The 21,625-nt window shown below is 35.4% G+C and overlaps 1 protein-coding gene across 2 annotated transcripts in view; it reads left to right on the top strand.

The window, feature by feature from the left end:
* LOC150103592 (transmembrane protein 231) overlaps nt 1-21,625 on the top strand; it is a 114,054-nt gene that overhangs the window by 81,813 nt on the left and 10,616 nt on the right. The window contains exons 6-7 of one of the 2 annotated variants that reach the window (XM_090398340.1): nt 5,750-5,813; nt 20,277-20,440. In XM_090398340.1, the coding sequence (XP_090254466.1) occupies nt 5,750-5,813; nt 20,277-20,439 (227 nt within the window). In that variant the 3' untranslated portion in view covers nt 20,440. Of the gene's footprint in view, nt 1-5,707; nt 5,814-20,276; nt 20,441-21,625 lie in introns of both variants that reach the window. The other variant, XM_090398339.1, reaches the window with a different exon arrangement.

Below are 21,625 nucleotides of genomic sequence, written 5' to 3'. Positions count from 1 at the left end.
ACTCTAGTTGCCTTTCTGTCTGTATTTTTATTTGTATTCTTTTAGGGCCTCTGCCAAGTTATCTGCTAGGAACTTTTGATATGCTTTCTTCCTTTTCAGAACTGTCTGTTAAACTTCTTTGATCACCATGGAGCTTGATTGTTTCTTTCCTTACTAATCTACAAGGTTTGGTTCCTGTTTTTTTTTACATATTTTCTTTTATCAATATGATTTTCATTTATATTCTGCTTAAAACTAAGTGGTCACCTCCTATTTCAGATATTCTGTATACTCATATCCTCAGCCAGCATGAAGATATCATTGTTTTATTATTATCAGCACCATCCACATTTCCTATCATACCTCTCCTTAAACTCATTCACAACTACTTTTGACAGGCCATTAGTTTTTCACCACTCTCCAAGCAAAAAAAAATCTAGTTGTTATACCCTTATTAACTGCCCACTCAGACAACTTCTAGAGGGACCTCTACTGTGTAGTCATCATGCATTGAAAAATTTCTTTTATATCAATTTTATAGCTCAGTAACACCCTTCAGTAACTTATAAGTGTTGGTCATATGCCCTCATATGTCGACTAAATTTGCAACCTGCACTCCTTCAGTCTGTACTCATAAGGAGTATTGTGCAGACCTGTCACTTACTTCTGGATCCTCTCCACCTCTTCATCCCCCAAGAAACCCAGATGACCAAATTTGTGCACGGTAGCCAAGATGAGTCTGTATCATATACTCTTTATAAAACTGTCTCTACCTGTCAGTGTGTTTTTCGACATCCAAGTAATACATTCAGCTTTTCTGTCATCTTTTGCATTATGCCGTATACTTTAAATCTCTGCCCATCACTCCCACCCTCCAAAATCTCTAGCCTCATCAGTTTCCTTCATTACCACTGATGCAATACATGGTATGTAGAAGTGGAGGAATTTTTTGAGGCTTTAGAAAAAGCAACTGACACAATGAAAAAGGAAAAGTTGGTCCTTGTTGGGGATCTAAATAGTAGAGTAGGAAATGATTGTGAGACATACAAAAATATTTTGGGAAAATTTGGAGAAAAGAATAAAGCTAATAATAATGGCAAATATCTGTTGGATTTCTGCTCAGGACATGGACTGGTTATTACTAACACCATGTTCCAACATAAAAATGTGCACAAATTCACATGGAGAGAAGAGGTTAGGAATAAGAAAAGTCTCATTGACTATGTTATTGTTGATAGTGATGTTTTCTCCCTGGTGCAGGACACCAGAGTGTACAGAGGATTTGAAATTGGAAGTGATCACTATTTAGTCTTGAGCAGGATAAAATTGAATTTCATATTGAAAAGAATAACATGTAAGAAAGTTTTAAAGCGAATAAAAGTTGAGCTGCTCTCAGATGTAAACTGTAGACTAAAATACAGAAATATTATTGAAAAGAAAATGAAAGAGTTTGAGAACAGGAATCAAACCTTGGAGATTCAGTGGCAAACTCTGAAGGAAACATTGATTGATTCTGCCAGAGAGGCATGTGGTGAGGTTGTGTGCAAAGATAAAAAAATCAGAACTCCCTGGTGGACACAGGAAGTTAAAGAGGCAGTGAAGGAAAAGAAGAAAGCATATCAAAAGTTCCTGGCAAATAAGTCAGCTTTTACTCTTACAGAATACAGAGACAAATGTAAGAAAGCTAAACAGTGTGTAAAACTAGCTAAACAAAAGTCATGGGAGGACTTTGGCAAGAATATAGAAAATAAATATCAAGAAGGTGGCAAAATATTCTGGAGGTTGTTGAAGAAGCTTAGGAATGGAGGAAAGAGTGCTGTAAAAGGAATTAGAGATGATAAAGGTGAAATGAAAACAGGAGAAAAAGATATCCTTGAAGTATGGAGTAATTACTTTGAAAAACTGCTAAATGAAACAAGCAGTGATGACAGCACAGTGATAAAAAAACACTGACCAGGAATGCAGTCAGGAATACATATCCATACTTGAAGTAGAAAAAGCCATCAAAGGCTTGAAATGTGGAAAGGCAGCTGGAATAGATGATATTCGACCAGAAATGCTGAAGTATGGTGGTATAAGAGTCTTACAGTGGCTGCACTGCATAGTTCAGAAAGCCTGGACAGAGGGACGAATTCCCGATGATTGGAGTAGAGCTCTCATAGTACCCATATATAAAAAGGGAAATAAAACTGAATGTGAGAATTACAGAGGTATTTCCCTACTGAGTGTTCCTGGCAAGATCTATGCAAGTATACTTGAGAAACGGTTGAGAAGAATTGTGGAAGAAAAGCTTGGTGAAGAACAAGCTGGATTCAGGCCAAATAGAGGCTGTCAGGATCAGATCTTCACTTTACGACAAATAGTCGAGAAAGCATGGGAATATAACAAAGATCTGTATTTAAGTTTTGTCGATTTGGAAAAGGCATATGACAAGGTGCCAAGAGAGAAGCTATTCAATACGCTGCAGTTATATGGTGTCAATGGGGCATTATATCAAGCAATACTTAGTCTTTATTTGAGTTGTGAGTCAGCAGTTAGAATTGAAGGAAGTACAGGAAGATGGTTTAATGTTAAATCTGGTGTGAGACAAGGATGTACATTATCCCCTCTGTTATTCATTATCTATATGGATCACATTATGAAGGAATGTGGTATTAAACCTGATATCAAAATTGGAGATGTTAATGTCAGCTCTTTGCTTTATGCGGATGATGTTATACTTCTAAATAAATCCGCTACAAGTCTGCAAGATTCTCTGACTAAATTGAATAGCTGTTGTAATAGATATGGTATGAAGGTCAGCAATAAAAAGACAAAGACAATGAAAATAGGCAGAATCATTGAAAATGTCAACTGTGTTGTGAATGGAGAACCTGTGGAACAAGTAAAACATTTCAGCTACTTAGGCACAATTTTTACTGAAGATGGTAAACTAAATATAGAAATAGACAACAGAATCAGCAAAGCTGGTATGGTGGGAAGTCAATTGAATAAATTCATATGGAATAAGAGAGAAATTAGTCGGAACACTAAATTAGCTGTATACAAGACAGTGTTCAAACCAATTTTAACTTATGGATCTGAGAGCTGGTTAGAAGTAAAACACTTGACCAAAGACTAGAGACCGCAGATATGAGAGTCCTGAGAAAGATTAGAGGCGTGAACAGATGGCATCAATGGCAATATCATATTAAAAATGAGGATATTAGGAAAGAACTTGACATTGTCAGCATCCAGGAATGCGTTAGCAGAGCTAATCTCAGATGGTATGGTCACTTAAATAGAATGGGAGAGGAAAGATTAGCAAAACAAGTGTTCTCTGCCAGGTTGGCAGGAAAACGACCCAGAGGAAGACCAAGATATAGGTGGATTGATATGGTACAAAGTGCCTTAGACGATAGAAATATCATCATCATCATCATCAAAGTCCTGCCATGTACCCTCAAGGGGTGTACAGGATATGACAGTACTACATGAAAAAATTACGTCATTACTAACTTCCTATCTACAATTTTCCTCCAAATCAGTCTGTTACTTGCAAGATCTGATAATGTTGGAGTCTTGACAAGTAACAGACTGATTTGGAAGAAAATTGTAGATAGGAAGTTAGTAATGATGTAATTTTTTCATGTAGTACTGTCATATCCTGTACACCCCTTGAGGGTACATGGCAGGAATTTGATGATGTGCATAATGTTGCACTTTGCCACATTAAACTAGCAACCATTATCCTTTGCATATACTACTAATTTATTTAAATTGTCCTGCAGGATTGCTACATAATTTTATTAACTATCTGTCTGTCAGCCACTCCTACCCATGCCACTAGCTTCATATTCATTCCCATATGCTCTAACTTATATAATTAGTTTTTGTGTGGCATTCTGTCAAATGCTTTTGCAAAATTCAGCAGTATCATGAATGTAGCCTCCCTTATCCTACTTAGCTATCACTCTATTATAAACTCTTACTGACTGTGCTATCTACAATAGCATAGTCAGTAAGACTGTTTTATTCTTGCATCTTCTCTCCATATGAATTTGCGCATATCTTTATTGTTTTAGCTTTCTTCCCCAATGACTCAAAAAATTCCTTCACTTCTTTAGTAGAGCTTTCTGTGAGATCATAGATATAAATAAGTTTGATTGTTCCATTTCCCATTTTGAAATATTCCCACAGAATTTTGCTTGAAATTGTTTTCCAGTCAAGAAATTAACCTTTGTCCAGTATTAAATGCTATTGTCTCAATATAACATCCTATGTTTATTATTTAATAGGATCTTCTCTGTTTTTGTCTTCATCTCAGCAACACCAATTAGGTCTGTTTAAGTACGTCTGTTTCTTTTACCAGCGTGACTTTTTTTCTGTTGATACTTATATTTATTATGATGATGTTGAGTTGATTATAGTAGCCAACTTTTTTGCTGTTTGCTATAGTTCCCTGGTGGCATCAGCAAGGCCCTTGTATAACTAGGTAACATTCCAGCCAGCACGATATTTCATGTTGTGTTGTGTTACTATCTTGGTATCAGTTTTAAGCAATACGAAATACATTCTGATTGATTATGCCTGTAATTGCTAATCCACTCTCATTCAATCAGTAAGCTACTAATGGGACATGCCACATGGAAGTGAGGATTGAACATAGTCAATTCTCTGTATTCCTTAAATAACTAGTTGAAAAGTATAATTAGAATGTCACATCTCAAAGAAGTCGGCAGATTTTGTGAGAAACCTTACCATTTTTTGCCGAATAGAAACATTTAACATATTTAAAAAACATTTTGAAAAATTTAGGAAATGTTTTGAATTTTTATACTCATCAGACAGCTGTTAAATATGAACAGGATGTGATTATTAATATTTTATCACTTTTTTATTTCAAAATAATATTATTGTATAACTATCACAGCTAGAAAAATAAAAGATCTACCTAGTTGCCCAAGTAGTTAGCAAAATTTAAAATTATATTTTATGCAACCAGTTTTGTTAAAATTATTTTTTAAAGCAACCCACAGTCTGTTGGTTGGGATTCTAAATCCTGCTGTGTGCTTAGGTTTTTATCATTGTCTTTGTGGGAGATGAATTTCATTGTGCAGTGTAAGCCCACTGCCATGCTTATTGGAGAACTGAAGTGGCTTGAAAAAAGTTCCATGTTCCAGTACTAATAGTTTACAATTTCAGAGTTGGGAATTACAGTTTTAAAAAAAAATTAAATTTTAAAGGCTTTGTGATTACATGGATGGAAAATTGGGAAGGTATTTGTTGTGTCTGTGTGTAATAAAATTTATCCACAGATCACAAAGATGGCTGAAGTCATCTTCTCATGATTCTCAGTTTAGGGTTGTTCTCGATAAAACTAGGCTTCTTTGTGTTGTGATTTACCTTTAATACTAATATCATCCACTTGATCAGCATGTCCAGTGCTCATGTCACTGATTTGTGGCACCTGGCCCAACATTCTGGTAAGTGATATTTGTCAATATTTTCATTTTCCTATCCACTATTTGCTATACTGAAGATTATAATGCATTTCACTAGGTACAGCAACAGTACAAGCGTATATCTGTGTACATACCTGATCTTCTATAAATTGATTGATTTTTTGAAATATTTGGAAATATGCTTTTTTTTTAGTAATTAAATATTGGATATAAAATAAAAATTTGATATAAATAAAACATTAATGAAAATTTGTTAGCTGATAGATGGTAATAATTTATTGCAGTAAATACTCATTTTAAATACGACTATTCCCTGTGGAAAACAGGTCGTGGAGCTAGTCAACCATTCATCATCACTGTTACAGTCATCTATCCAGAAGAAACTATTCTGTATCCTTTTCTGTTTGGCAACTGGGTTTTTGTCTATTTATCTGTACTTTTTTGTTACTCAGGAAGAAGAGGGTAAGAAATTTTTTTTTTTTTTTATCAGCTCCACATATGAGATGCTCCAAGACCTCTGATGCTGCAGTGTCATGTATGGACAAGTTGTTTAAAAAGAACAGGATTTGTTGATGTGTTTCTTGAAAAGTTGAGAGTTATAATCATTGGGTAAAAACTGAGAAGACTGTTCTAAAGAGTACAGGTAGAGGGAGTGAAGGAAGAGGAGGATAAGAAGTTGCTCTGATAAGTTTGGAGCTGAACTGTATGTGGGATGTTGACCAGCAGCTAGTTGTGTGTTTGTGATTTAAGGAAAGTGGAGAGATGATAGTGGTTAGTTCACTGGAGCAGCATCCATAGAAATATGTACAGAAAAGACAGAATGTACTAATAGTGCATCTGTGGGAAAGTTACTGGAGTCAGCAAGTGAGAGAGAGTGTCCTCTCTCTCTCTCTCAACTGGCTCTTTTGAATACAATCAAAAAAACTAGGTCTTCCCATTTTAAGGGAAGACCTAGCTTCACTACCCCCAAATGTGAAAACAGTATTCCAAGGTTGTGGACAAATTTGATTATAAAGTGTGGGGAGTTGAGCTGGAGAGAAGTATTGCTTAGAAAAAGAATGCCAAGCTTTTTTTGAAGGCCGAGGAGGGAATGGATGTTTCTGCCTGGACAAGCTAGATGTGAAGTTCAACACAAGAAGAAAAAACTTATCCTGATTGTCAAGTAGGATATTGCTCTGTAAAGGGAGTGTGTGTGGGGGGGGGGGGGGGGGGAGTGTTGCATGGTTCTTTCTTCCAGGAAATGAGACAGAGTTGCATTTTGATAGCATTCATATTCATCAGTTTATCCTCATTCCACTTGAAGATGGCAAGGAGATTGGTGTTTGAAGTGTGAGTCACCTGAGCATTATAGAGTTTTGAGAATGAAAAAGAGGGTAGTGTGTGCTGTAATTAGCAAAACTATAAATAGGATTAAATGTCTCAGAGAGAGAGAGAGAGAGAGATCATTGACGTGGAAGGGTGTAGGTGAAAGCACAGAGCCCTGGGGTACACCAGCATTGATTGAAAACTGATGAAAATAAATGATCCACCATGACCTTGGTGAAAGAAGAAACTGGCAATCCACTCACAAAGGGTAAGAGGAATACCATAAGATAGTAACCTGGTAAGAAGGCCAAAATGCCAGACTTAATCATATACCTTGGAAATATCAAGAACATTTGGTTTCTCCAGACTTTTCCATGGTCTGTGTCCAAAGGTGAGTGAGTTAACTAGGAGTTAAACTTTGAAAAACCATATTGTTAGAGAATCAGGGCTTGGATAAAGGTTGGTGGTTTTGAGTGGAGTGGTGAATACCAACACTCATCCCAGCAAGAATAATATTAGTTAAGATCAGCATAAGTGCCAGGATCAGAAGAGCGAAGATATAATCAGACAATGGGAACAAGGCATAGAAATTATGAAGGTCATTTCAATTGGCACTGTCATAATGACACATGATATGAGGCTGAGTTTGACTGGGAGAAGGACAATCTGTAGAAAAGGAAACATCTTGCCAGGAAGGTAACTAATATTGATGTATTTGGAGGGAGAACTGGTTAAGGGAAGGTCCAGAATGTTGGGAAAATGAGGATTGTCTAGAATTCTGGTGGGTTGGTTTCTGTTACCCAACATAGTAGTAATGAAATATTAGGAAAATTGATAAAGTAGGGTCATGCAGCATGAATGAAGGACTTCTAGTATCACTCCCCATGCATGAGTATCCAGGACTACAATCCAAACATAACCTTGGACAATGCCATTTCAAGTTGCTATACTCAGCTTCCCTTCAGGCACAACCTGACAAAGCAAGCAGCAACAGTGGAATTATTTGCCAGTTGATTATGAAGTCTCTCAAAGTGTTACCAGTAGGTTCATTATCATATTCTACTTAGCAGCCAGCCTGCAGAAACTGATTTACTATTGTATCCTCAAATGGAGGACATGCTAGTACCCTAGTTAAATAATTAGTGTGGAGATCATTAACAGTGGGCCAATATCCACAATGTATGGAGGAAGAAGGTGGGGGGGGGAGACACAACTGTAAATCCTATCTAGTCGCAAAGCATGGCAGTGGCAACTTCGTATCTCCAGTAGGCAGGCGTAGTGAAAGATACTTACCACTCAACTGCCAACTTACCAGAGGGTTAGTTGGCATTTCCTCCAACTAGGGAAGGCATGCTTTTAAGGTGGTAATGTTTGCTTTGCCAGAGTCCTGTTTGTGGAAATGGGTCATATCATGGGAAGTGAGACTTGGCTAGGAGAGGCTGTATACTGTGTGATCACCAGTCAATGGCCCAAATTTGATTAACATGTTTAAAACATTTCTTAATCCAATTCAAGTAATATTTTAAATTTGTAATCCAAAAATTTTAGGTAATGGTCTTATTCTTCAGGTCAGAACCTGACAAATAAGAGAAAAACTAATAAACATTTTTATTTGAAAAGAAGAAATTCTCAAAAGTTCTCGGCAAGTAAGTCAACATGTAACCTTGGAGTACACAGAGAAAATTGTAAGAAGAAAGAAACATAATATGTAAACATAGTTAAACAAATTCATAGGGAAGACTTGGAGAAGAATATAGAAAATAAATATCATGAAGGTAAAATGTTTTAGAGACTATTGAAATGCTTACAAGTGGATGATAAGGATATTCTGAATGTCTGGAGTAAATACTTCAAGAAATTGTTAAATCAAATAAGCAATGACTGAATAATATCAGAAAGTGAGATGAAAAATAGACAAATCTTTCCCAATTTCATTAATGTATAGATTGAACAACGATGGACAAAGGACTATTACCACTGGTTGGTTACTTTAAATTTTGCAGGCTCACATACCCCGCATACCACTTTTTGATCTGTCAGTCAGCCATCCTTTTATCCATGCTAATATCTTATAATCCATACCGATATTCTCCAATTTATGTGACATTCTTCTATGCTGTATTCTGTCAAAAGCCTTAGCGAAATCCAAAAGCATCATGGTGTATCCATTCCCCTTGTTTAGCTTGATGATAACATTATTATAGATTGTGAGCAAGTTGCTGAAACACAACCTTCCCTTAGTAAACCCATGCTGTTCATTGCAGATTAGAAATTCTCTGTCAACCCATTTCTGAATGCAAGCCCTAACCAACTTTTCCAAAATCTTCACCACCACTCCTTAGATTGGTCGATAGTTGGATACATCAGTCTTTGCACCACCCTTGTGCAATGGGATTACCATAATTCTTTCCACTCCAGAATCTTCCCTGTTCTGAGACTCAAATTATATAGCCTGTTTAAAGGAATAGTCATCAGCTAAAAATTTTTAGCACCCATACTAATATACCATCAGTTCCTATTGCTGAATTGTTATTCAGTTTGTGCAACAGCTCTGATACCTCCTCCTCATACACCTGAGTTTCTTCATCCAGTGAAGGGGTAGCAGTGAACTCAATATTGCATACATGGGGATAGCTTTTAGCAACCTCACACCATTTGCATTCAGTAAAGTTATTCTTTCATATTCATTCTTTCTTTTACTTGCAGCATATTGATAGAATTCTTTGGGATTATCTTTAGATTCAAAGCTAGTTTTTTTTTCATACTTAGACTTAGCTTTCCGTACAACAGTTGTGACTCTTCTGGTCTGCTGCTTGCAATTTTCATAATGGACATCATTCTTTTTATGGATATTAATGGATATCATCCTTTTCTTACGAATCTCTTGCTTGATAAAATTACACACTTATTCTTTGAACTCCTGGGACACATTCTGATATTGTATCATTAAAGTATTTTTTAAATGCTTCCTATGCACTCTTGATAGTCTTCCAACAACCGACAATACCACTGCGCTGAACTCAGCTTACTCTTCAGTTGGTCATAAATTCCTGCTTTGTAGTTCAGCATGTAACCTTTCCTGAATGGAACATTCATAAATTACTCGCTTTCCAAATGAGTACTACATGATCGCTGTCACCAACTGGAGGCAGAATAGTTATGTCTTTAACTGAAACACCCTTTGACACTATAATCAAATTTAGCACTTTTTGACCTGATGTTGTCTCACAACAGCTCAATAAATTCAATTTCATTCTTCTCCTGAGATTTTACTCCTCCCCAATTGATATTTGGATAATTAAAGTCCCCCATCATCTTAATTTGGTGATGAATTTCTTCATCGCTAGCAACTGATCCACCAAGTCTGTAATAACACCCCACTCTGTATTTCAACTTGTTAAGTTCCATTGCACACCAGATGGCTTCAAACTCAGTGCCACATGAAACCTATAACTAGTATTACAATCATAGGTCTCAACTCTAATTGGATTCAAGTTATCTGGTATCATTAGCTGCATGTCCCCTCCTATCCTGTCTGTTTTTCCTAAAAATGCTGTAACCTTTACACTCTATACCAGTTAGTATGTCTGATTCTGATAACCAGTTTTCAATAATGCCTACAATCTGAGGTCCCTACATATTGACCAAAGCAACAAACCACTACTGCTTTGTTTCTGGTACTCCTAGCATTTGTGTACAGACATAAGCTACTTGTTGAAAGTTTATTTTTCACTTGGTTAGAGTATAATAAATTTAGTTTAATCCTTTATCCAAGTGTGAGCAAACAAAGTTTGCGCCTGAAAGTATCTTCAGGTACATATCCATACTTGAAGTAGAAAAAGCCATCAAAGGCTTGAAATGTGGAAAGGCAGCAGGAGTAGATGATATTCGACCAGAAATGCTGAAGTATGGTAGTATAAGAGTCTTACAGTGGCTGCACTGCATAGTTCAGAAAGCCTGGACAGAGGGACGAATTCCCGATGATTGGAGTAGAGCTCTCATAGTACCCATATATAAAAAGGGAAATAAAACTGCATGTGAGAATTACATAGATATTTCCCTACTGAGTGTTCCTGGCAAGATCTATGCAAGTATACTTGAGAAACGGTTGAGAAGAATTGTGGAAGAAAAGCTTGGTGAAGAACAAGCTGGATTCAGGCCAAATAGAGGCTGTCAGGATCAGATCTTCACTTTACGACAAATAGTCGAGAAAGCATGGGAATATAACAAAAATCTGTATTTAGGTTTTGTCGATCTGGAAAAGGCATATGACAAGGTGCCAAGAGAGAAGCTATTCAATACACTGCAGTTATATGGTGTCAATGGGGCATTATATCAAGCAATACTTTATCTTTATTTGAGTCGTAAGTCAGCAGTTAGAATTGAAGGAAGTACAGGAAGATGGTTTAATGTTAAATCTGGTGTGAGACAAGGATGTACATTATCCCCTCTGTTATTCATTATCTATATGGATCACGTTATGAAGGAAAGTGGTATTAAACATGATGTCAAAATTGGAGATGTTAATGTCAGCTCTTTGCTTTATGCGGATGATGCTATACTTCTAAATAAATCTGCTACAAGTCTGCAAGATTCTCTGACTAAATTGAATAGCTGTTGTAATAGATATGGTATGAAGGTCAGCAATAAAAAGACAAAGACAATGAAAATAGGCAGAATCATTGAAAATGTCAACTGTGTTGTGAATGGAGAACCTGTGGAACAAGTAAAACATTTCAGCTATTTATGCACGATTTTTAGTGAAGATGGTAAATTAAATATAGAAATAGACAACAGAATCAGCAAAGCTGGTATGGTGGGAAGTCAATTGAATAAATTCATATGGAAAAAGAGAGAAATTAGTCGGAACACTAAATTAGCTATACAAGACAGTGTTCAAACCAGTTTTAACTTATGGATCTGAGAGCTGGGTCAGAAGTAAAACACTTGACCAAAGACTAGAGACCACAGATATGAGAGTCCTGAGAAAGATTATAGGCGTGAACAGATGGCATCAATGGCAATATCATATTAAAAATGAGGATATTAGGAAAGAACTTGACATTGTCAGCATCCAGGAATGTGTTAGCAGAGCTAATCTCAGGTGGTATGGTCACTTAAACAGAATGGGTGAGGAAAGATTAGCAAAACAAGCGTTCTCTGCCAGGTTGGCAGCAAAACGACCCAGAGGAAGACCAAGATATAGGTGGATTGATACAGTACAAAGTGCTTTAGACAATAGAAATATAAGATCTGATAATGTTGGAGTGTTGACAAGTAACAGACTGATTTGGAGGAAAATTGTAGATAGGAAATTAATAATGATGTATTTTTTTTCATGTAGTACTATCATATCCTGTACACCCCGTGAGGGTACATGGCAGGAATTTGATGATGATGATGAGTATCTTCAGGACTGGGGTAAGGTGGTACAACACTAGGACAACTCATTGCAAAGGTGGAGCAAGCTACCAACATTCCTGTCTCAGTATCTCCTATAATGCAAAACACATCTCCTTGCAGATATGTCTAATGTTATGCATTAAGGGAAGGGCCACTACCCAGACTAGTTTCGACCTTTATTGAGGTCTCTTCAGTGGGAGCCAGGCCCAAGCTGAGATACCAGGCAGAAGCATTCGCAGGTCATCTCTACCCAAAGGGTGTGCCACCCTTTTTTAATAAATTACTCTGGATTTAGAGAAAGATGTTGAAAGTTTATTTTTCACTTGGGTAGAGTATAATAAATTTAGTTTAATCCTTTATCCAAGTGTGAGCAAACAAAGTTTTACCACCTTACCCCAGTCCTGAAGATACTTTCAGGCGCAAACTTTGTTTGCTCACACTTGGATAAAGGATTAAACTAAATTTATCATAAGCTTCTTGCATGTTCTTTTGTATACCATTGCCTGTAGTCTGCATGACCAGTTGGACAACTTGCAGATGTCTGTTCTTCTCTAGTGTCTTATATATGCAGGCATCTTTGAGCACGTTTGATAGGTCCAAACCTGACGAACACAAAGTCGAAATCGTTCTCTCTTCATAATCATTTCCATGATATTGTCCGTTCCTGTCATTAACACAGTTACATAACATTGCTTCTCTTGCACACATATTCCCACCATTCCTTCCATTATAATTTAGTTTCCCTTACTCTCTCTGTTAGATCTCATACCGTATAAGTGACAGCCTACACTTGTAGGCTGTCACTCTTATACAAATCAATTTTCCCACAGACTCCCTCCACTCACCCATTCAAAAACTCACTTCCACTCTTTCTAAACAGCCTATGGGTCGAATTGTTTGTCATCATAGCCTTTCTTCTTAATTCGTTTTTGTCATATTGAGGTAATTAGGATTTTTACTCTCGCTTCTTCTAACAACTCTCATAACCTCTCTCATACTGAACTTATCACTAGTTAAGTTGTTAGTACCTACTACAATTACGATCTCATTTACTTTTCTGTTTTTCAATTGCATGTGCTATGTTTTTAATTTTTGCTCCTGGAAAACTTGAAGTTATATCCTGCTCATCAACTTTATGTTTCATGATAGTGGCCATACCAATTCCTTCTTTATACAATCAACGTTATTTTTCTGATTTTCGATACTAACTTACCTGATTTCGTGCTTTGTTTCTTATTCTTCTGCTTAAAATTTTCTTTTTTCCCCTGTGTTGATTCAAATGTTGCTTGAATTTCTGTAATTCTCATGTTATCTCTCTAATTATCTGCTTTAACTTGTCAAATCTTTAACTTGATTAGACAAGCGACATACAGCTTTTTTGCTGATGATGTAAAGATAGGTAGGGTAATCAGGAATGTGGCTGATATACACTACTTACAGAATGATTTGAATAGGCTGGAATTGTGGGCATAGGAAAATGGATGTTAATTCAATGTCAAGTATTCATGCACTTTAGCATGATTAGATATCCAGTGTCATATTATATTGGTTGGATTATGCTTGAAGAAACTGATCAGGCTAGGGATCTTGGATTGTTAGTAGATTGAAAATTGAAGTTCAGGGTCAGTGTAGAAATAAGGATGTCATTTTGCCTCTTTACAAGGTCTGGTATCCTGGTTTTCATTGTGATTTTGATACAGAGGAGAAAGAGAGAGAGTGGGTATAAAGGAGTGTTAAAAATGATATCAGGATTGTGGAATATTGATTATGAAGACAGATTGAGAATTTGTAGACTGCAGACACTAGCAAACAGAAGAAAGAGGGATGATATGATTGAGACTTACAAACTTCTGAAAGGATCATATAGGATTTCAGTTGATAGAATTTTTTACTTTATGAAGGATGGGGAAAGGAGAAGAGGGCATGCTTGGAAGCTTAGAATGAATGCTGCTAAGAAGGGGATAAGATCTAGATTTTTCTCTCATAGAGTAGTGCATGATTGGAATGGATTACCATTGAATGTTTTGTGTGCAAGCAGTGTGAATGAATTCAAGAACAAGTTTGATAGCTAGTCCGTGTAGTATGTGGCCTCCCTTGATGAGTCCCTGACTCCCTTAATAATAATAAGTAGAAGACATTTATGATAAAAACAGAAAAACTTACATACATTTTTATTATAATCAGAGAATTTTGGGTTACCTCTCATGACTGTTGTCATTGTGACTGAATGGTTTCAGTGAACAGAATAACAATTAAAAAAACAAAAGTGCATGTTACAAATAGAGGAGCTACAAGCATCTGATGGAAGTTTTTTTTTTCTCTCACTTGGATATGCTAGCAGTTATATATTTGGTTTAATCCTTTATCAAGTGTAAGCAAACAAAGTTTGCGCCTGAAGTATTTTCAGGACTGGGGCAACTCGTGGCAACGGGAGTATAACTTCTCATCACTTGCTTTAGTATCCCATAATGCAAAGCACATCTCTTTGCAGACATGTATAATGCTATGCATTAAGAGAAGGGTCACTATCCAGACCGGTTTCGACCTTTATTGAGGTCTCATCAGTGGGAGCCAGACCCAGAGGTGGAAGTAATATAGAACTCATATTTCCATATATGAGTTGCCAAAAGAATTCTCTGGATTAGAGATAGTTGATGGAAGTTTTTTTTTCACTTGGCTATGCTACCAATTATATATTTGGTTTAATCCTTAACCAAGTGTAAGCAAACAAAGTTTGTGCCAGAAGTATTTTCAGGACTGGGGCAACTCAGGACTAAGGCAAAGGGTAGTGACCTTCCCTTAATGCATAGCATTATACATGTCCTCAAGAAAATGTGCTTTGCATTATGGAATACTAAGGCAAGTGATGAGAAGTTATACCAACGTTGTCATGAGTTGCTCCAGTCCTGAAAATACTTCAGGCACAAACTTTGTTTGCTTACACTTGAATAAAGGATTAAACCAAATATATAATTACAAGCATCTGATATTTGTAACATGCACTTTTGTTTTTTAATCCAACTACTAATCCAAAATAAAATGACAGTAAAGAATGGTGATTGGTAAACACAGTAATTGGTAATACAAACAGCATGGTGGTTATTGTGATCTTACAGGACAAAGTACGTGAGGCATCTCCCATGAACAAAGAATTCAATGTATCCTATATGGAGCAAATGAAGTAAAGACTAGTAATCACATTTAAAAAAAAAAGAAAAGGGGGGGTGATGGAGATAGGATAGGATAGTTTGGATAGGATATAATAATTTGGGCCTCCGTGTTAATAGAAACCTAAAATGGAAACTGTTTTTAACAAATTGAAGGTCATCATTAAGAGAATATATTATGTTAAAAAAAATTTTCGGTGCAGCATTTTTAAGATGCTTATCCTGCTCATGGATAAAGGTCTTCATTACAATATGATATCACATGTTGGGTGAAAATTACTACAACAGTATGCTGCCTTGGATAGGAATTAAAAACAGAATGATTAAGGCTATGATCATTATTGACTTATATACACTAGTGACCTGTTTGCAATTCTTAATTTTTTGTCAGTACAGAAACTCTCTTTCGGTTGTATGCTGTTTGTAAGAAAAAGTATTGCAAATTTTTCTCTATATAATGCAGATTATGGTTTGTGCTGTGGCAGGAACTTGCTCGTAGTTCCAGAAGCAAAGAAATCTTTCATAAATTTTTTGAATGTAACAAGCAGCTACAATAAATTGCCTATTGAAATGGTAGCCTCAAAATATTCACGAGAGGCTACTTCCTGGGACTAAATGTTGATTTTTATATTAAGCATATAAAAATTACTGAAATTTTATGTTATGTCTCACAGATATCTTATATAAAATGATCCAAGATAGTCATTTTGATTAATGGCAACTGTATCAACTACATTTATATTTTTCTGGTAACCAATATGGCTGTGATGTTGGTTATATACATGTTGCATGCTACAGTTACCCTGTTCATGTCCTTATTTCATGTTCTTTATTCGTAAGTTTTTTTTTTTTTTTTTTTTTTACCTATCAGTCTGTATCATCATTGTATATTTGTAGTATTACTTTTACTATCTTCCATCAATTCTTGTATTGCTTGTATGGCATCACTGTTATATTTATATTATCACTTGTACTACTTCTTATGTACTAATCAGTTAAAAAATATATATATATTGTTTTTTGTTGAAAAAAAAAAAACTAATTGGTGAGGTGTATTTGGTAAGATTATTTCCCCAAACTAGGAAAGTTGCTTGAAGCACACATTATGAATCAGCATTTCACAACTTAATACAATTTTTCTATTCAAAAATAGCCTGTATAATAATTCAGTCTTTTTCCAAAGAATTCTCTCTCTCTCTCTCTCTGAAAGATGATCTGATTTGTCAAGAATACAACTGGAACTTAATTCTGTGCAAGTGATATTTGTAACTGTGTTTATGCCAAGAGAGATTTGAAGTTAGAGTAGTCTCAAGTCGAGAAATCTTGTCGAGTAACAAAGAAAAGATTTTATTTTGTGAGCAATAAAAAATATTGAATTTTACTCTTTGAACTTAACAAGATTATCAGAATCGCCTTGGAGAGTGGGTTAGAGATCAGTATTTAAGAGTGTAAAAGATGATATAAAAGAGGAGTACACTGCACTCTTCTTTATTATATTTGCTTTCATCTGGAGATCATTGATTTGTAGAAGGAAGAAAGTAGAATAGATCCTTGAGGATCAAGATCCATCCACTATCACATATAATGTGCATCCAGACAAAAAAAAAAGCCAAAAGAAACTAACAGGCCAGTTGCAGAAATTGACAGACAATATGATGAAATCTTATTTAATTAGGCCTTTTGCCAGATCCAATGAAATGTTTTAGAGATATCAAGAGCAACCACTTTTGACTTTTCCATTTTTATAGTGTAAAACTTGACTGTTATTGGTTTTTCTCCATTACTTTAGAAAGAATTGAAGCGAGTGGAATTGGATGGTAATTAGATGGAAAAGATTTGCTGCCCATTCCTAGTAAATATGATCCAATTTCCAGGCTGCAGAAAAGAAAAGAAAAATTACAGCATATGCTGGTTCTTTTCTTGTATAACATTGGCAAAGACTTAGGTATGGCATAGAAATTTCAAGTGGAATAAATGTTTCCATCATTAAAGAATAAATTATTCCATACTCATAAGAACTCTTTAGTAGTGTGTTCATTGCAAAAGGTTGGATCATAAAATTGAAAACAATAATCCAACCAAGCAAATGAACAGAAATTCACAAAGGTAATTCCTTTTGGCTTTCTTATAATATAATACTAGATAATATCCAGACGAGAGTGACTGTGAGTATTGCTCCATGTGAGAAGAAATCAATGCTCGACATTAGATTTTGTCTGAATTACCTACAAAACAAAGAACATCTGCAGTATACTGCAGATGTTCTTTGTTTTGTAGGTAATTCCAACTACTAACTGCACTCAAACTTGTTTAACTTTTTGCGAGCCATTAGTATCAGAGGTTCTACCAATCGACCAACCTTTGCTGGACCAGTGTTCTCTCCACATGTCAGGTGTTGATGGTAAGGCAGCTGAAGAGAGTTCACCCATGAACAAAAAAGAATTTCTTAATTTTAGACGAAGACTAGGTGGATTTATGAGAGTCTAGTGCAGGGGTGGGTTGCTTGTTACTTTATTAAATACTTTAATCGAGGCTTGTCTTCTCCGTATATTTGGTGGAGCAATGTTAGATAGGACAGGCAGCCAGGGAAGATAGGTGCTTCTCAGTGTCCCACTAATTGTGTGCATGGTAGAGTTTAGCTGGGTGTTTATAATGTTAGTGTGTGCACTTCTTTCCCAGAGGCACAGTATTCTGCTGCAGAGAATACAAGAGCTAGTGCAGATGACCTTAGGATGTTTGCATCACAAGCCTTGAAATGATATTATTTCTCATTTTAGTTTTGTTGGACAGGTTGGTGATGCGCCTTTTATAAGTTAAGCTTCTATCCAGGCTCACTCCAAGGTATTTCAGGTGAGGCTCATGTTCTACCATTTTGCCACAGAAAGAGAGGTTGAGTTGATTTGCCTCTGCATTGTTCAGGTAGAACGCTGTAGACACAGTTTTTGTTGGATTTGGCTTCAGCTACTACTGCTTGAAGTACACCTCCAGGATATTGAGGTCTGTGTTCAAGGTTGTTTCCAGGTTGTCAAAGGAGGTAGATTGGTGTAGGATCGCTAAATCATCAGCATATATATATATATATATATATATATATATTTGCTCGAAGTGGTATGTGGTAAGTCAGGCATGTAGATGTTAAAGAGTAAAGGGGCTAACACAGAGTCCTGTGGAAGACCATTGTGAAGGAATCTATATCTGGATTACTGTGCTCAGGTCTGATCAAGGTTTTTTGGGGATGAGGAAATGGTGTAGAGGATCCAGAGGCGAGTGATCAAAATGGTGAGTGGTCTGTGGAATGCTCACTATGGAGATGGATTGAGGGTTTATGGTTTGCAAAAGTTGGTAGATAGGTGAAATATGATATAAGTTTGTTAAAGGATTAATATAGAGGAAATATTTCAGCACTTGGCTAGAGGGAGGCAGAACAAGAGGTCATTCCTGGAAGTTGGGTGGGAGTGTAGTTTGCAGGAGTGCAAGAATTAGATTTTTTGCTTGAAGAGTTGTGGATGAATGGAATGGGTTGCCTGAGTCAGCTGTGTGAGTGCTTTGTCTGTTAATGGTTTCATGAAGAGATACGATAAATATTGTATTGATAGTTTCGGTTTCCCATGATGAGTTTTAGGACTCCATGGAGGTGCCTGTGCAATAATAACAGCAGTAATAATAAAATTCTTTCGGTTGCCTTTTTAAGCATGCACAGCCAATTTATTTTCATATTCTGACTTTGCTTTCTTTACAATACTCATAACTTTTCTGACCTATACTATAAATATTTCATAACTCCTCTCATCCTTATTCTCAATATATTCCTTCTGCATCATTTGAATATTAAATATATTTGTTATTCAGCAGAATTCACCTCTTTGTCTTCTTTGTTTCAGTAATACTAGTTATGTTAATATAATACTTTTGTTCTTCTATCGGTTCGGCCTTATTTTCATTGATACTTATTGATGTTGCCTGCCTTGAATTCTGCTAATGTTGGATTAATTTGTTCTGATAGTTGAATTCTCACTGTTCACTCTAGTTCTTTGACAAACAATCATTAAATTCCTGATATGTACCCTTAGAGTACAGGATAATTATGATAGTACTACATGAAAAAGTTACACTAACTTCCAATCAACAATTATCCTCCAAATTAATCTGTTAAGATTCCAACATTATCAGATCTTATATTTCTGTTTTTAAGGCACTTTTTACTGTATCAATCCATCTATATCTTGGGCTTCCTTTGGGTCTTTTCTCTCCCATTCTATTTGAGTGACCATACCACCTGAAACACATTCCTAAATGCTAACAATGGCAAGTTCTTTCCTAATATTCTCATTTTTAATGTGATACTGCCATTGATGCCATCTGTTGACTTCACTGATCTTTCTCAGAACTCTCATATCAGAGGTCAGAAACAATCATGATAAAAATTTAATATGCATTTTTATCATTGTTTTAAACCATCTCAAGTATAGAACAAACTATAGTTGTAGCAATCATCTTGCCTTTGGGTCTACTACAGAATTAATTAAAATGACCATGATAGTAGTTGGAGGCTTAATGTTATATATTTGAGATCCTATATAATTCTTTCACTTCTTCTGTACATTGTAGACATCATCCTTTTTGAAGTTACATAAAATCCAGTCTGCCATTCTTAAATATATATATATATATATATATATATATATATATATATATATATATATATATATATATATATATATATATATATATATATATATATATATATAGCTTACAAAAGAAAAATCTTACTGGTAACATGTCCAAGTATCGTTGAATGAACAGCTAGCTCTTTCTACTGATCTTGTAGCATTTTGTTCAATGTCTTACAAATAACTGGTTACTTTTTTTGAATTAAGGTTCATAATTAGTTTAAATCTGTAATAAATAAATCTATATATTAATTATTGATTTTAATTTGTTACCTAAATCCAAATTATTTAACTTAACACTTCAATAGTTACAGGCTAGGTTTTTTTCAGCTCCTCAAATGGGGCTGGGTGCAGTACATCCCAATTTTGCTAATATTTTTGTACATATTCCATCACATTAAAGTGTTTGTTTTTAATCATCAGATCATCTCTACCATAGTTGAATTACCTTTCAAGCAACATGAATATTAAAGTAAGTGTTATTATATAATTAAGCCTTTTAAAAAAAAAAAACAGCCTATTCTAGTAACAACCAAATTTATCTGGTTTGAGAAATGTCATCATTTGAAAGTAAAGTGTAGTTTCATGCTCATAGCACATAGATTTTGACATATTCATGATTTTTGTAACTAAATTTGGCTTTTTTTGAAGAATATTAGTAATATTTACAAATCTGGGTTGTGTCCATATGTCCAGGTATAACATTGACAAAAGGCAAATAATGGTGTTCTATCAAGTTTTTTAAATGAGAATCCCAAAGGTTCAGGAATAGATAATCCAGAAACCCTGCTTTGAAGACTGAACATGGAGCTCTTCAACAGTTGCTTGAAGATTGGGCAGCTAAATCAGGTATTAAAATAAAAAGTGTGTGTGGTGGGGGCATAAAAGCAGCAACAACAGCTAGAAAAGCCTAGTTAGATTAAAATTTAAGAAACTGTCATGAGACAAATACATTTGAAATGTCTTTGAAAGCAGAACTTAGACAAAAATAAGTCAGAATTTTGACGTGCTTGACTTATTACTAGCATATAGTAATATAACTATCATTTTGGGCAATCGCAAATTATTATTTTAATATTCACTAAACTACATTGACATCATGGAGAATTTCAGCTTTATGCTAAGAAACACATTTCATGAACGTTTTTGTTTAAATGTTTTAATTGTTATTATACTGGTGGTATATACCTTTATATAATTTAAACAATTTCCTACTCTATTAATATTTTTGTTCCTCCCAAAGTTTTTATTTTTACAAGGTAGGCAGTAGATGGCGTTGGTATAGTTACAGTTGGTTGTAGAGCAGGTGCCCTCCCTCGATGAGTCTGTGGACTCCCTGGAGGTGTTATGTAATAATAATAATTTTAGTGGTGTAATGAATGCCATTTATCTGTAAATATCTAATTCTTTATTTTTTCTACTGTTTTTTTCTCAAAATTTTTCTTTTATCCTGATTTTTTTCTTTTTCAAAAATAGAATACTGTCGCTAATTTGTAATTTGTTGTTTATTGACACTGTAATCAGTGCTTGTCAGTTGTTTTTTCAATGAAATAGATGTATTCCTTTTTTTTAATCTTAAATCCAAACCATTACACTGAGGAGGAGTATTGTTACGATGATATACTGTATTTGCCGGCGTATAAGACGCCACCCCCTT

Source organism: Typopeltis vanoorti, chromosome 9, assembly GCF_054136105.1.
Source record: "Typopeltis vanoorti isolate ZY-2024b chromosome 9, IOZ_Tvanoo_1.0, whole genome shotgun sequence".
In the NCBI taxonomy this organism is placed as follows: Eukaryota; Metazoa; Arthropoda; class Arachnida; order Uropygi; family Thelyphonidae; genus Typopeltis; species Typopeltis vanoorti.
This window is presented reverse-complemented; position numbering and strand designations above follow the sequence as displayed.